Source organism: Apteryx mantelli, chromosome 3 (assembly GCF_036417845.1).
Source record: "Apteryx mantelli isolate bAptMan1 chromosome 3, bAptMan1.hap1, whole genome shotgun sequence".
NCBI lineage: Eukaryota > Metazoa > Chordata > Aves > Apterygiformes > Apterygidae > Apteryx > Apteryx mantelli.
In genome coordinates this window covers 48,488,437-48,505,502 of record NC_089980.1, presented here as the reverse complement: position 1 = coordinate 48,505,502, position 17,066 = coordinate 48,488,437, and the positions used below count along the sequence as shown (strand labels likewise).

The 17,066-nt window shown below is 41.9% G+C and overlaps 1 protein-coding gene across 1 annotated transcript in view; it reads right to left on the bottom strand.

The window, feature by feature from the left end:
• Window positions 1-2,501: 2,501 nt before the first annotated feature.
• Window positions 2,502-17,066, bottom strand: part of SRD5A2 (steroid 5 alpha-reductase 2) — a 28,183-nt gene continuing 13,618 nt past the window's right edge. Inside the window, exons 2-5 of the mRNA XM_067294722.1 lie at window positions 9,137-9,300; window positions 5,587-5,688; window positions 4,385-4,535; window positions 2,502-3,814 (exon numbers count right to left, since the gene is read on the bottom strand). Of these exons, the coding sequence (XP_067150823.1) occupies window positions 3,748-3,814; window positions 4,385-4,535; window positions 5,587-5,688; window positions 9,137-9,300 (484 nt within the window). The 3' untranslated portion in view covers window positions 2,502-3,747. The remainder of the gene's footprint in view (window positions 3,815-4,384; window positions 4,536-5,586; window positions 5,689-9,136; window positions 9,301-17,066) is intronic.

Below are 17,066 nucleotides of genomic sequence, written 5' to 3'. Positions count from 1 at the left end.
GACCATTTCCAGATACAAGCAATAGAAGGGAAAACAAACCACAGTGATGAATAACTTGCTGAAGTTCAGTCAGTAGGCCAGTGACAGTTGAGAGTACAAAACAAATATCTTGAGTCCAAGCCATTAGAGCAATCTACCCATAATACTTAGAGTGCTCTTGGGTTTTGTGGTTCCAGGATACGCCGTGACTTGATATTTATGCAGAAACATGCAGAACTTCTGGCCAAGTGTGAGGGGTTTTGTGTTCCAAAAGAGTAATGGGAACAGAAATACTGCTCCCAGATGAGTACTTTTCCTGAGGACAGTCATTCTAGGGCCAAAACTGGGATTTTTGCCTTTTGTGTAAATATATTGTGTAAAATATACACTTTAATACAATAGTTACAAATGCTCTATGCTGCCTGGAGCCTGTTGTTCTATTGTCTCTGGTGACCTCTCATCTGAAGCATGGACCAAAGCCAGGCAGCAGCTGAAGCGTGTGTGGCATGGAGAGAAAAGAATATGAAATGGCAAGTCCTATTGTGTTCCTCTTTGCCTCCTAGTGAACAGCATTTAATTCTGTTTTCAGTTGTCAGAATAGATTAGATAGCTAAATTCTGGTATCAATAAGTGGTTTGTCTGATCACTTAGGTGCAGAAAATGTGTTTCACAGAGGAAACTCTCAGATGCATGATTAAGCCATTTGTGTATTAGCACAGCGGTATAGCACTTGTTTACGGAAAGTCAGATTTTGAAAAAAGCATTTGAACAATACAAAAATAATTAAATTAACAAGAGTCCTGGGGATAAAGGATTAATTTTCCCAGCAGGCTGCCTGTGTGGATGAAGGTTTGGATATCAGCTCCACATAGGGCAGGTCTTTTCTAGCAGAACAGCAATGCTCAGAGGTGTCCTTAGGAAGGCTCTCCCCAGGGGAACAGCATCGAAACATAATTGTTCTTCTAACATAAACTAAAATGTGAGCGATGGGAAGAAACCAAACAGAAAAACCTTATTGCACAAGGGGGAGAAAAGGAATGGGCTATTATTTAGAAAGCTTACCAGTAGAAAATACTTGTGTTAGCTTTCAGCAGAACAAAAGGAAGTCGGAAAAATAATTGTTTTCAAAACACTTTGCGGTCAGCTCTGTAAGGGTCTGAAATCACAATATGGGCACAATCGCTAAAGGCCTGAGCAATGAGATATGGAAATGTCCCCTGTATTTTTCTCCTAGAGACAGTGGAATATATTCTTCTTCAGAAAATAAGGGATGAAAGCAGTTTATCAGGAGCATCGTGCCCCCTGTTTGCTCCTGGAGGGCTGGCTCCCCAGAGGGCTTTCCCTTGCCTGGGGAAGCAGCTTGGCATCCTCGCAGAGGTGGCAGCTGCCATCAGCTCCGCTGGGAAACGACAGCAGGACAGCCTGCTCCTCCTCTCCATCACTACTAACAGCAACATGTTGCTTGCTGGTGTTTTCCAGTGCACATGTGAAGGGAAGCGCAGACCACGGTGTTCCTCCTGCTCTCCAAATGCTGCCAGAGGGGAGGACATATATAATTGCCGTAAAATTTTCTAAATACTGTTGAGAAAATGGCCCTTTTATCAACCTTCCTTAGGGTTGGATGGGACAAGATTTTATAGTTATGGCAGCAGAATGAAATTAAATCTAGGCTGAATATTAGAATAGGGTGACAGGAACTCAGCAGGATGTGGGTGAGGATGTTTTAAACTGATTGTAGAGAGCAAGAGAAAAAAAATTCAGGGAATAATCCTATTCTAACAAGAGTGACAGTTCAGAGGGACCAAAACAAAACATTGGTTCCAAACGGTGAGGCGAAAGGTGAGGCACAAGTTGGTCATTGCTCCCTCTCTAGCCTCAGAGATATACAGAGGAGACAGCAGTTAGGGAATGGCACCCACAGGCAGGTTGCTCTCTTATCATTTGTGAGGCTTTGGGGGGAAAAAAATGTGAGAAGGAACTGGCCAGACACTGGCGCTGGTGCAGGGGCCTCAGGAGCTTTTTGGGCAGAAGCTCTGGACACGCTGTTGCTCGAGCTGTGCTGGACTCACCCCGAATATCCGCCGCCCTTGCGAAGAGGTCTCTCTCTCCTGCCCGACGCCCCTGGAGCCGTTCTGCTCCCCTACTTCACCATCGCCCCTAGCAGCCGCCTCCCCAGTGTATTTCCACAGAAAGGATTTAGATAACATAACAAAAGGAACAACACAATTGCAGCGCTAACGTGCAGCTTGCGGCCCGCACAACAACAACTCTGCCTGTGCGTTACTGCATCCCTCCCTTCCCCTTGTCAATGCGGCTCTTTGGCAGAGCGGCCAGCTCTCCCTGTGCACTCTGCAATGCCTAGTGCAATGGCACCCAGCCTTGGCTGTAATAGAGACAATTAATGGTATTAACAAAGCAGGGAGGCTTTGCCTGCAAGAAGGAAGCCAGTATGAGCAGGACTTTGTAGTCACAAAGACTTGTTTGTATAAATAGTAAATTAGAGACTGGCATAGCTTGGTGTTTTACATAAACTTTATTGTGCTTTGGAGAAGATTGCATACAGTCAATCAGGTTACTTCAGCAGCATGTCATATGTTTAGTATGTGTGGTCTGCTCTTTCTCTTTCCAGCTACTCAGCATAATTCTTAGCAGGATTTTATGCTCTAAAGAGTAACTAAAACTATTAGCATCCTCTGGGACCTCTGTTCCTACTGGGGTTAATGACATTTTGGGGAAAATTCCTAACTGTATCCCGAAATTAAGAAGAAACAAACTGTGTTTCTGTGGAAATTCAATAATACCCCTGTGTCATTTTCTAATATGAGTATCTGAAAAGGTTCTTCTTAGACAAAATGTACTGCCAATGTCAGAGAACATTTTATTCAACCCAAAGCTTTTTATCTGTTTTATTTTTTGTCATACATCACTATCTCAAGTCTTTTAATGAGTAAAAATTGGGGGTTCTTGAACAGACAGATTTTTATTCTGAAAAGCGCAAGAGAAAAAAAAAAACTGATGTAGCTGTGATTGCTTTAACGAAGTGCATTTAAAAAATCTCTGGTGGCAAAAGATTAATCATCTGGCAGTGAGAAGGGTATTGCTTAAGGAAGTAGCACAGACATTGCACTTGTGAGTGCCAGCTTAAGGTACTTCCATCTCCCCTCACTTTGCACTGCTTGTTCTGCCTCTGTGCCATGGCACACTGCTCCCAGCCTTGTGCTGGCACAAGTATTCCTCTTGTCGCATTATGGTTCTGGGAGCTGACCTGGCTTTTAGAAGAAAAAAAATGGGCTGAGCTGTTTATCTGATAAAGGAGACCCCTATACCAGTTTACAGTCCGGCAACACCTGGAGAAGTGCTGGCAGAACTGAGGGCAGCTGCACTACGGCACGGGGACAAGAAGAAGCAGCTGCAGAAGTACCATCAATTGGAATGGCTGCTGAAGACTTTCTCTTGTCAAGTCACAAGCTTACTCTCTCCTTCTCTGTATCAGTTTTTAGCCAATGCTTTTTCTCCGATGTCTGTGGAGTTATACCCATTTTCCACAGGTAGAATGCCACTGACAAGGGGACATGTTGTCCAGGGGTCCCTTTGCCCACAGCTATCTGTGATTTCCCCTCTACTTAAAAACAAGAACTTCAGTTTCAAATTCCTGCTTGTTTTAACCCCATGTTACCATTTGTATGGTTATTTATAGTCAGATCTAACTTTAAAATTAGGAATTGAAAAAAGCCCTATAAAAGTAGAACAGAGTCCTTATTCCGATCATTAAAAAACAAAAGGAATCAAGGCTTTCCTTGATTTTGGATAGTCCGTAAATGTCTTGAGGTAGTACCTGAAAGAAAATAAGCAAGAGAGTGAAACTGCATACATGCAAGAAAACTGCACAGTTTCAATATAGCTCAGCTGAAGAACCTTAAAACTCCTCCAAACTACCTCGTTTTGTAACCTGTATGAGTTACTCTGCAAAAGACTTGTCCCAAAAGATTTACACCAGGTTATTTAATTAAATGGAAACTGGTAATAAAATTAAGATTATAACAGACCTAAAGTAGAAACTTTAGGAGTTCAGAGCATAGGACCATATCTATTCCAGTGTTGCAAAGGGATCCCTAGGACAGGTCCACATTTACAAAGTTCAGTAAAAAGAGGCCTTGACATGGCTGAAACAGTAATGTAACTCATGTTAGATTAAATGACTATCATATTCACTCAACAAGAGTTCCAGCCCACTGCTGTACTTTTAGCCAGTCACAAATAGGCCGATAAACTTTCCATACATAATATTGAATTTCAGTTTTTCTTGAATTCTGGCCCTGCTCCTGTGCCCCTCCCTGGCATTTTGCAAACTCAATTCCAAGAGCAAGCAGCAACATACTGCAAGAAACAGTTTGGATTTTGATACCTGTGATGGTGATAAGCACGTGGCCCAATGCAGCAAAGAGTAAAAAAGGCAAAGGCAAAAGCTGGTAGGGACCAGGTCGCTATGGCAAAGCCAAACCATTCCACAATTTCTCCAAAGTAGTTGGCTCCAGAAACATAGGTGAACAGTCCCCCTGCATTGAAAGACAAAACACATATTTTTCACAATCATCTCATGCACATGAAAAGTCCTTTCCCATAAAGTCGGCAACAAAGCACTGTACTTTTCTTATTCAGAGCCCATAAAAGAAACCTAAAATCACTTCCCTGAAGCCAGTGGAGCCAAGCCAAAGTACAAAGAGGATCTTGTACAGGGCTCTTGTACAAGTACAAGAATCAGAGGTGATTCTAACCCAGAGGCTTCCAACACTTTCACAATCATTCATTTTCATTTAGAGAAGGACATAACGAAGTCCGTTATCAGAATTATTAAAATTAGAATTCAGTGAATTCTCTTCTGGCCTTAAAAATATTTTGCAACTCCACTACCTTTGGGGAATGCAAAATCTGGGCCTCAGTTTTGGATCTTAGCTAATCACAGAATCTACAAGAGGCAGGCAAGTATTGGAGGTAAGTGAGATATTTGGAGGAGAGAAATTACTATCCATTACAAGCCAGCAGAATGAGACAAGACCAAAACCAGGAAGCTCCTGGATCCCCATACCTACTTCTCTACAGAGCTAGAGATTTCCTAATTCACTGCTCTGGCCCATGGCCACTCTTCCTCACCAAGCCCTGCCTTGAAGGAGACAGAGTGGAAATTCTATGCCTTGCATCCTTACTGTTATTTTTTTTCCCTAAAGTTTACACTTTAAATCTCCCTTTTGCAATGTAAGAAGTCCATTTCTTCTTCTTGGACATGGAGAAGAATATTTCCTTCTTTGCAGCTGCCTTTTACATGGCTAAAACCTCTTATTACGTCCCACTTCAATCATCTCTAAATTACCCAACCCATTTCCTACAATCTTTCATCACAGTTCATGTTTTCCAGACGCTCTTCTTGCTCCCTGTGGAGTCTCTCTGGCCAGCCTCCACTAGTCCCTGCCACTCAGAAGGACATCTGGACCAAGTACCTGAGTGAAACTGTCATTACTGCTATTATTGTTGTTTTGCTGTGTATTGTTCTTCAGTCAGAAAACATGATCTGTCCTACTTTCTTTAAGGAGGAGGGGGACAAAAATATACCTTGTGGAATCTTGTAGGTGACTTCGCCTGGTTTCCTCAGCTGGCGCAGCAGGAGATCACTGTGAATATTGATCCCCATTCCAAGCAAAAATAAGAGAAGGCCTAAGAAACAGAAATGATAAATGGGTTAGAAAGATGGTTCCTGGTCTGTCCACTTACACCTACTCCAGGGACTTAAGCACATTTGTCAGGTTCATTTTTGGAGCAAGCAGATATAATACCTAAGCCAAATGGGATGGATTCCTTTTCAAGACAAAAGTTGTGCTTTTTGATATACTACTGAGAAAGCTACTGAACTGGAAAAGTAAAAATGAGTTATGGCAAAATAAATGTATATCTCTGTGTCAGTTGTGGGATCAGAGTCACCTGGGATCACCTGCACTGGATAGCTTCAGTGCGGAAAGCAATCCTGCACAGAAAGGTGTGAACCCTGAGCGTGCTGTTTTGTCAGTGAAACCTGGGCAACTTTCTGCTGGTGTGAGAGAAAGCTGGACTTCCCAGCTGGTCATATTCACCTTTTATTGAATGTCAAATGGGAGGGTGAAGTGTCTGACTGCTGTAAGAGAAAACAGAGCTGTTAAGGATGATTAAGGGAGGGGATGCTGGGTGGCTCCCTGGGGTAAGCAACATGTGTGCGGTCCAAAACCAGAGGGCAGATCAACACTCAATTTTCAAGAAGGACTTGGGTCAGCACAGATATCACAGAGACAGAGACTAAAAGACAAAAGGGTCAAGAAACATCTCTGCACACAGATCTGCAGATACTGCAATTGTTCATCAGGTTTTTTGCCATCATGCTTTGGTCAACCTCTATGTCTCATTCTCAGCTGAAGAGCAGAGCTTGGTGCTACTGAGTGCCACCAGCCAGAGCAGCTCAGGTGAGGACAGTTGCTTTTTTGTCTGCTGAAAGAATGACTGTCAGATGCCTCAAGGTTCCTTACTGGGTCCCACAGGTATGTTCATTAATGATCTAGAAAGAGGGATGAGCAATGAGCAAAGCTGCAGATAACACAAAGTCCCTTAAAGACTAGCAAAGACATGTCTCAGAGATAAAAATGCAGGTGACCAGGCAGTGTGATGGCAACTGAAATGAAGTGCAGTGAATTCAGTAACCCAAAATAATGCAAGTTAGGAAAAAAACACATTAATCACACAGCATTTGGGTTCTAAACCTGCTTCTTCCTTTCAGGCAGTTAGTGAAAAAAGCCTGCAACTGTAGTAAAAAAAAATATTAGGAGCAGAGTAGAATATTGAATATTGTCTCAAATTGTCTCTCAGTTGTCTCAAATCAGAGATATTGGCCCATCTACACTGCGGGAAGGCATTGCTGGCTGGCCAATATTGAGAAATAAACAGAGAAGGACATGAAAAAGTTCTCATAAAGAAAGACTGGAACCATTATAGACGTGAGAAAATATATAATATAATGAACAGCAAGGAGAAACACCAAAAAGGAACATTCAGTTAGCTAAGAAGATTCCAAATTAATAAAAGGAAATATTAAATTCAGGACTTGCTGCTATCAGGGTATCACTGAGCTCAGTCATTCAGCAGTGTCCAGGAGGGGGCTGAGCAGCTATCTGCATATGGAGAGTCCCCAGGGATATCAGATGGTATTGGGATGGGATGGGGTGTTTGGGAGTAGGGGGGGGACTGGGAAAGAAAACATCAAAGAGAAGTGGGTGCTGGAGGAATCTGAGATTTCTGACAAGATCCTGACAGCAGCTGAACGGAAAGGTAAGGGAATAGGCAAAGGATCTGAGATGGCGGCTTATTTTGGGTTGCTGAGGACAAGGTGGGTATGTATCCAGAAAGGTCAGCTCAAGGCAGGAAAGGGATCGTCTGCCTGTCACTGGAGGAGAGCCCTGCCATCCTTCTCCCCACTGGAGGAGAGTACTTTGCCCCCGGCTTCTTTGCCAGCTGCTGCTTGCTCTTCTTCTTCCTGAGGCATCTCTTAGAGCAGGGAAAAGTGGAAAAGAGTAGTGGACAGCCTGCTAGCAGGCTATATACCACATCCACGTTGATGACAGTCAGCCACAGCTATGGACATTACTTCAGAGTATTCAGCAGAGTAACTGCTGAGCTGTAGGCAAGTTTCATTATTCTCATTTTACAGCTGGAGAAACAGGAGCACAAACAGCACAAATGTATCCAGCACCTCACCAGAGCCAGGAAGGGAACCTACGCCTGAGCGCAGTTCGGTCCACTGGCAGCGAGGCCCTTTGGATAGGGCTATATGCACGCGCACAGAGCAGTTAGCCGCTCACTGGAGATTGCTGACAGTTGCTGGCCAGAATGATTCATTGACCAGACTCTGTTTAGCTGCAAAATTAGAGGCATTTGCTTGAGGAACTCCGCAGGTGACATGCCCTACATTTCATGCCACATTAGACACTGAGGAAACCATCCTTAACAATCAGGAAGTAAGGAAAGAAATAGAGATGGAGTGTGCTAGGATGACATGTAGAAAAAAGACTAAGTGCTGGTAATACTTCACAATGCTGGTAGCAACAGAAAGTTGATAAGAGTCTGTAGAGGAGTACATTGCTAGCCTCATTGTTTTGTTTAAAAGTTATTTAATATTTCAAGTATTGCTTATACTGATTTCCTTTTTTTTGCACTGAATGTATATTTTTATTTATCATGCAAATTGTGTGGTGTGGTGGGGGGTTTTGATGGCTATGGAAGCTGTTACTAAACAACACCCAGAGTTTTTAAAATGTGATGCTATCTGAAAAGCCTGATCTTGGATCCACAGCAAGAAACAGTGTACAGAAAGTACCTTGGTCACTTCATACTTGTGACATCCAAAACATTTCCTCAGACTTCTATGTTAACCTTCATTTCTACACATGTATTTAAATATCAACCCGCTATGCAGGCACCATATGTGTAATGCCACCTAGCTGCTCTATCATAGTTATTCTCTCAGAGAATTTACAAGGCCAAATTCAGTTAGGCTATTAAGCTACTGAATATAAAGGAACTGTATTAACATACAACCTGACTGTGCATGCTCTCTAATCTGCCCATATGCCTTACACAAGAAAAAAAGAGCCCTTTTTCTCTAAAGTCTCATTTATGCTGGGGTTTTGCCCTTCTTTTCTCTGTTAGTCAGAATAGCTGCATCAAGTTCAAACCTCCACGGCGGGAAAACCAAGCCACAGCTTGCACTTGCGCACGGCCACTGCTTGGTAGACATTTCTGGCTGAACAAAGGCAAACCCCTGTTCAGATGAGGCCTGAGATTGCATCTCCTGAGCCCAAAGCAGCAGGATACTCTAGTGTGGTGTCAGTAAAACAAGGCTGGCGATTTGAGACTGTGCTCTCATATCTTACATCGTGCACCTTCAAAGGTGGCTGCCTAGCAAAAAAAGAAGAAAAAAAGGCATTGTGCATTTGATTATTTTATCTAGGCCAGCAGGAAGGTTTTATGCTGATTTCTATCACAACTGATTTGACTCACATGTTCAGTGAAGATTAGGACACAATTCAAAATGCTTACAAATTGCTTGGAGATTAGATCTTGGGAATCCTGCAGCTGTAATTACCTGATGTAAATCTGATGTCAGTGCACCAATCATTTGGATACTCAGCGCAGTAAATCAGGTAGTACCCCTGAAGGAAGCCATTATAGATACAGAATAACGTGCCAAAGAAAAGCAATTGCAGTGGGAAAGGTCTGCCTCTAGTGAAGAAGGGGTAAATAAATGTCCTAAGGTAGATAAGAAAACAAAGTCAGACCAGAAAAAAAATGTTAGCACATTACACATGATAACATTGTATTTGCAATTTCTCTGTTTGAGGAAGAAAATCTTTAACAAAACATAAAATATTTAAAAGGTCAATAAAGATTAAAAAAATGGAAGGCGACTGTAACAAAATCAGACTATCCAACAACTAACAGGAATGTGAAATGTTGCAGAGGATACCCACATTTTACTGGTCCTCCTGGACCGAACACAGGGTGGGGAGCTAGAAATCTCCACTCCAGAGTCACCATGGCCTTGAGAATATCTCTCTGCCTTGTTTTGCCCTTGTTGGTAAAATGAGGAACCGTTGCCCACAAGCAGCACTTTCATATTAAAACCTTTGCTGCCCCTCACTGTAGCGTTGCAGAGGGCTGAGCGAAGGAGGCTGCAGAGGCATATGGGCACCCTGGTGTTCAAACTGCAGTAGTGGGGGGCAGTGCCAATTGCAATATTGCACAGACCTGTCCCTGAGGGCCTTTGTGCCCGGTGGTGGATGGAGTCCATGGCTGTGTGGACACCCCTCTGGCTCACCTATTCCCTGAGTTATCTAGCCTGAGGTATAATCCCTTTTCCCAGCACATCATCTGGCCTCTCCCTCTCCTCTCACAGACCTCCCCACTCAGCCCTGACCGACAGCAGCTCTGCTCTGCTCAGGCACTTTGGCGCAGAGGCAGAGCAGTGTTGTTGGCTGCTGGGGAGAGCTGCTCTGCCCCCAGGCCCTGCCTCTCCTCCCTGCTTTCAAACCTTCCTCTAAAATGAGAAAAGCTAAAAACCTAATTTTAAAATGCCAAATGACAAGATTTTCATGGATCTGCAGTGACTAGGGCTTTCTCAGACAAAAGTTGTTCTTTGACCAGCATTAACATTTGTAGGAACAAATAATTTGTGATTGTATAATTTTAATTTTCACTTATCTTCAGTTCAGGTAAGCCTCTCAGGGCAACCTCAGATTATCCTTGGGGGAGTGAATTGGAGACGTTATATTCATGAAATTTAGGTATTTTCATACCTGGCCAATTAAGTTCTGTGTGTGGTAAAATCTAAACCCTTTCTGTTCTTTCTTTTGCCCTCTTGGGCTTTACATTTTGCTTATCATACTAGTATATGAGTGCTACTGATAGGTTATCCACATCCCAGGTTGCCAATATGAACTAAAGTAAGCTGAGACATAAAATGTCACAACATTATAAATCTAGCTTAAATCGTATCAAGCATGTCTAGAAGTGAGTAAGCTGAGTACAAGCAACAACATGTTAATGTATTCACTGCTTTCCAAAGCAAGGTGAGTCAATTTTCTGGCAATTAAGACAGTAGTTGTGATGCAGAAGTGCTAAATATTTCTAAATGTAGTGAAAGCAAAGAAGTACAGAAAATATTTTTCAGGCTGTGGTATCACATTTGTCGTATTTACTACAGCATGGAAAGGAATGCTCTTTGGAGTAATGTTAGCAATTATTGGTTTTGCCCTTCAGAAATGTGATGCTGGAATTATAAGTAAGCGAGGTCAGCTTTAGCAATCAGACCTGCCTGTTGAAATAATATTGACAAACTGGATCTGAACAGATATGAGAAGAAGTGGGAAACTTGCAAATAGAAACTCGGGGAAAGCAGACTGTATAAAAGAAAGGATGATATCAGAACCATGCACAGTGAGTTTAGAAGGACAGTTTACACAGGAGGTTGGAGTGGGACTCACAGTGCTTCATCCTTTGTCAAAAACAGGAATGCTGGAGAATCTCTTAATTTTTATAGCTGATGTGAACGGATGTTTGTGCCACCCAGATTTCACTATTTCTAGCATGTACTGGCATTTCTCAATTCCCAGGAAAGCTGATTGTTCCCATGATGCTTCCTGATTCTGCTGTTGCAATATAAAAGTTATACACCCTTGGGTGGTGACTTGTCCAGGAGACTTTACAGTAACAGGAGGGCAAAAATGAGACATAGACCTATCTACTGTGGATGCAGTGGATGCAGGACAGACGGAACCTGCATGCAAAGCGTAAGGACAATCTCAGGGGAGACAGCAGGCATCAGCTTTTTTTATTTCGAGGGAGTAAAATGCTGGCATGGCTGAAATCCTGCCTCATGGGAGTTTTGAAAGTCCAAGTCAGGATTTCATCCAAAAATCTTTGTTGTGGAGCAACTTCTCCGAGGAAATTGGCTTGGGACTGTACTTCCACAGGCCAGATTCTGTTCTCTATTTCTGAACAATGCCATGAAGCCTCTGTTTTAATACAGTGCTTGTCAACTTGTAGTATATAGCTACTTGAGGGTGCACAAACTATTCCCAATGGATTTTGAAAAGGCTACTGAGAAAAGTGAGCACATTCAATAGGTTTAAATATTCCATACAAGAGTCTGCCTATCTACTGGAATTATTTTGCAGCGTGCAAATCAAAAGAAGATCCAAGACCACTGTTTTAGAATACATATCAAAAACTGGCCTTTTGGAGTTGGACCAAAGACACATTTGACCTTTTTCTTTCATTACAGTACTGATGACTAATCCTTTAGTCCTTTATCATCTGTACTGGCCAAAGCTGCTGCATCTGACTAAAGCATTGCCAACAACTTCCTTTTAAATGAGTGAATAATAAATTATTCATCTTCGTTTCCATCATTTATTTTCCAGAAGAACAGATTTTGAAGAGAAAATTATAAGAAAATGCTCTCTGTCACTGACAGCTTGTCAAATTTCATCTTATAGATATTAGTCCAGCTCCCTTGAAAACACCAGAGACCCTCACCCAGACTGGAGGAAATTATAGATTTGTTCTTCTTTCCACAAAAGATGCCAGTCTTTTTACAAATATTATCATAATCCACTAACAGTGGGCTCTCAGCCCTCCTCCAACAGCTTGTAAATTAGAGATACTTATGCAGCTGCTATGCCTTTTCCTCTCCAGAGCCTGGATGCAGTAGTTCAGAGAGTAGCAGCTCATGCTTTTCAGTTCAGAGGATGTAGGTGTTTCCAGTTCTCAATAGGTGGTTTATACCTGGGGCAGCCAGTTGAGAGCTCAGGGCTGGCGGCTGGGGATGGGTGACACCTGGCTCCCTCCCATGCATGCTCTGCATCAGCCAGTGGGACACCAGCCTACTGCTGTACCTGGCCACCTAGCTCTCTGCCACCAAACCCTCTCCAGGGGCTAACTGGGATGAATGGGGGGCCAGGAATCTGAGATGTTGCAAAGGTGGGGGTCCTGGTCTGCATCACTGGCAAGGATGAACCAACATGCTGAATGGTGCCTTGGAAACATTTCTAAGCATTCAGGACTCCACACACTCCAGCTCCTTGCCCATCCCCCTGACACATGAAGATATGACATCAAAAAAGGTGAGGAGTCCTGGGAGCCCACGTGAGGGCCCTGAGCCCAGGCAGCCAGAGCTCCAGGAGGGGGATACTTGCAGAGCCCTTGCAGCCCACTTGTATGCTGAGCTGACTCCATGGCCCGCTGGGGACACACATTGGAAAATCCTTCACTGAGTAGTGAGTATGTGCATACTCATGGCAGGATTCACCCATTAGGCTGAGTTGTGACCCTTCCAGTTCCCGCATCACTGGAACTGTGCAAAACCATCAGATAAATACAATCACTTGCTGGTCTAAGGCCCAGTTCTGTAAACTCCTCTTAAATCATAGTCCAGTGACTGTGGTGGGAACAAGAGGACTTTCTTTTTATTTTGATCGGGAAGATTAACATATCTAGCTACACAAGGTTAGAATCAGCTCTCCCTTCAGAACCACATCCAAGACATCCTCCTTCCATGTTCCTCCAATGAGCTTTGGATAAACTTTTGGTCATTATAATTTAAGGAACAAGAAAGATATACATAGCACTGAAACACAATACAACTGTATAAAACAACGGTAAACCTGTAATGTCAGGTTCATTTCTGATTATTCTGTCTAAAAAAAATTTGCTCAGTCTATCCTTGTTAGGATAAACTCAGTCTATGCTTGGGCTGTTTTGTGATTCATCCAACAAGGCACCTGTTCCTAAAGTCACTCTTTCCTGGGGGTGTCCTAGTAGCCCAGGTTCTGTGCTGGATAAAGACTTGTGGCAGGAGCAGACTCATCTTTTCTGGGAAAGGGACACAGGCATGCATCTGATGAAGGGATGGGAGGGCTGAGGAAATCCTGAGACAGATGGCACCACGCTCGGATTTGATAAGTTCTTGAGAAAAAGGGCAAAGGAGAGCAGAAAGGCTGGGCAGCACTAGTTTAAAACAAAGCCAGCAGAAATGTAGGAGGGTTCAGAGATGAGAGGCAACATGAGAAGAGGCCTGGAAGGGTCTTCCATACTGAACCATTAAGGCTGCTAAATTTGGACTGGAGATAATAAGAAGAGACATAATACAGATAAAAAGTAACAGGCAATATTAAAAACAATCTATCTGGGGGAGCTGAATAGCAGTGCCCAAGAGTTTTCACGAAACTGAAAGGAAGTAAGATCAAATGCAATGAAAAGAATTATTTTTTATGCAATACACAAAGAAGATTGAAGTAAAGAGCTCAGTAGGACTAGAAGAAGAGGGATTACCACTGGTTACAGACACAGGCCGTTCCTTTAATAAAGAGGAGAAAAAGTCTAAGCATTTGGAATGCACATTCATTTACATATTTCAGGGGATAAATCAAATTCCAATTAAGAGATGCAGAAGGCAGCCTCTCCTCTGGGCGACTGCCCACCATTTACTGCGCTCTCCTTTGAATGATCCATTATTGGCTTCTGCCAGAGACTGGATACTGACTATGATGGACTTCCGCTCTAATCCTGTATGATAACTTCAGTATTTCATAATGTCGCACATCTCATCTAACAACATAGCACACAAACTGAGCAAGTTAAAAATGACTGAGTGAACTCCCTGGAAGAGATAAGCAATTGCTTAACGTTTAGGAGCAGAGCTCCAGAGAGATACTCGCTGTCCCAGAAAGGCTGAAACCATGGGTGGTAGCACTTGCAGAAGCCAACTGCATCTTACACTGACAAAGGGAATCCACAATTGTGCTTGACTTTTGCCCTTTGAACCTTTGTTGCTGTGTTAGAAAAGATCAGTTGCTTACAACAGCATTTGAATAAAGTGGGGTGATAGGAAAAATCTACAAATATTTGCAAAAACATGTTAATCTGATGTGAATGACTAAAAATAAAATGCTGCTTCTACATTGCTGTCAATCACTGCTGAGAAAAAAAATAGGATGCATTTAACCTCAGATAAATTTAAGGAATCTGAGTAACATAATGATGAATTCTAACACTGTAAATCAGTCATTCTGACAATCTAGCACTAGTCAGTACTGCCTAATTGATTGTTACAAATTTTATGTATGTGATAGAATTAGCAAAGGAATAAGTCCTTTTCACATTGCATATAAGTATTAGTAGATTAGTAAAGCAGCTGAAAACAAGAAGTAAAAGTAAAAGGACAGGACCTAATAATGAGTATTTGTTTTTAATCAGTAAAGAACTATGTGGGCTTGACTCCAAGAGAATTATTTTTGCTCTTTTAAATTCATTACAACAGCAGACAGGTTTCAAATGGGTTTTCCAAGTCTGCCTATAAATTAATCCCTTGCTCCTCTTCTTCTTCAATCATTTCTGAAGCTGTCCCTGGCAAAAATCTGTTATCTCCCAGTGATTACCAGCATCTAGTCAGAACCAGCGAAGAAGAATTCTTCCTTTTACTGATATGAACCTAAAGCATTGAATCACTGGAATCTTTTCTATTGACCTTAACAGGTATAGAAACAGGCCTTATACTTCAACTATTATGCATTTTCTAAAGGGAAACCAAGAATAGAATTCTTGGGGTTGGTGCATTAACAAGCTACATCAGCAAGTTACAATCAGTACACATTTATATTTGTATATTTGTTTCTCAAATATTTCCATTTTTGAGTACAAACACCAAATAGGTTTTAAATCCCCTTAATTATGAAATATTATTTTATTTATGCTTGCTATTAGCTAACAACTGATGTCTCCCAGTTCATTTGTAATATTGAAAGTAGATTTGGATGAAAGTTGAACTTAAAATTGGGAAAAATGGACTGAGTGCCCATAACTAAAAGGGAATAAAGTAAGAGCTTAGCAGCTGCTTGAAATCTTTCTCACCATCACCTGCCAAACTGGGCAAATTATTTGGAAGAACTGTGATTTTTTTTTCAAATATTTTGCTCTTTAATAACCAAAGATGGAAAAGTGAAGCTAATAAAATAAAGCAACTACTGCCTGTGTACATATTCCTGCTGGAATCAGTACCATCTTGTTCAGATTGCAGTTTGCCCGCAGACACTACACAGGGAAGGACTGGAGTCCAGGATGTATAACATGACAGACTTCTTTTGTTTAAAAAGCCAAAGTCTCATATCTGCAACAGCATCCTAATCTGGGAGTGCTATATGTCTACAATAGCAGAAGGCAGGACTCATTTCTATATTTAACTTAGGTAACCCTATTTTCTTAAAATAGGTTTGTTGACTGAAGGTATTGACACAAATTGGATATATTATGGGAAAAAGAGGGTAGCAGCAGAAGGCATTCCATGTCTTGACCTTAGTAAGACCTTAGTAAAACTTTTTACAGTCTCACATGTCAATCTCATAAGTAGCTTGGGTATTCCTGATTTAGAGGATGCTATTTGAAGTGGTTGCAAAATTGGTTGAAATATTATATCAAGAAATAGTTAGCAATAGTCCACTATCAAACCAGAAGGATATTGTGAGTAAGATTCTGCAAAAGAGTTCTCTGGTACTATTTAGTTTTTCCATAAATGGTTTGCATCTTGAAAAAAATGAGTATTCTTAATATATTTGTGGATGGCAAAGCTCTGGGAGATGTTGAGCACACCATGAGTGGGGGCTAGAATTCACAATAATCTTGAAATCTTGGTTTCATAGTTTAAAACAGTAGATTTGATCCAAAAAATACAATGGCAAAATACTATACGTGGATAAGACTGACCAAATGTAAAAGACAAGCTGGAGAACAACCTGAAGTAATCTTTCCACTCTGCATGGTGGTAGCGGGCACTTAAATTAGGCTGTGTCCAGCTGAACTCTGCACCTCAAGAAAGATAAGGACAAAGTGGAAGCAGTCCAGAGGAAATTAACAGCAGTCTAGGAAATGGGACCTATGAAAAAAGACTGAAAAACTTGGGGTTGTTTAACCTAAGAGAAAACCAATGGATGACATTATAACAATTTACAACTATATAAAAAGTTGCTGCAAAGAAGAAAGGAATAAAACATTCTTCCTGTCTACTGAGAACACAATAAGATGTAATTGGCCCAAGCTGCTATATGGTAAATTTATCTTAAACTTCAGGAAAGGACAGTGAAGCACTGGAACAGATTGGCTGAAGGGTTGGAGGAATCTCTATCACTGGCAGTGTTTACGACTGACAAACATCTGTCAGGAACGGTGTACATGTGACTGATCCTTAGACTAATCTTTCTATGTAGTCTTTCTATGTCTATGTAGTTTACCCTGCAGTTGCAATCCTGGGCTGTTGCAGACCAGGTCATTACAGCATACTGGAACTCACAGAGGTCTCTCCTGTGCTCTCACTAATTTCATTCTTATAGGCCAAAGCACTGAGAAGAAAAATCAAGAACTGTATGTGGCCAAGAACTGTCTGGAAGAGGAACTTGGAGCTATCTTGGTGAGAGAAAGGCTCCAACAGGGAACCGGGGTGCAGGAAAGAGATCTGGAACTAGTTG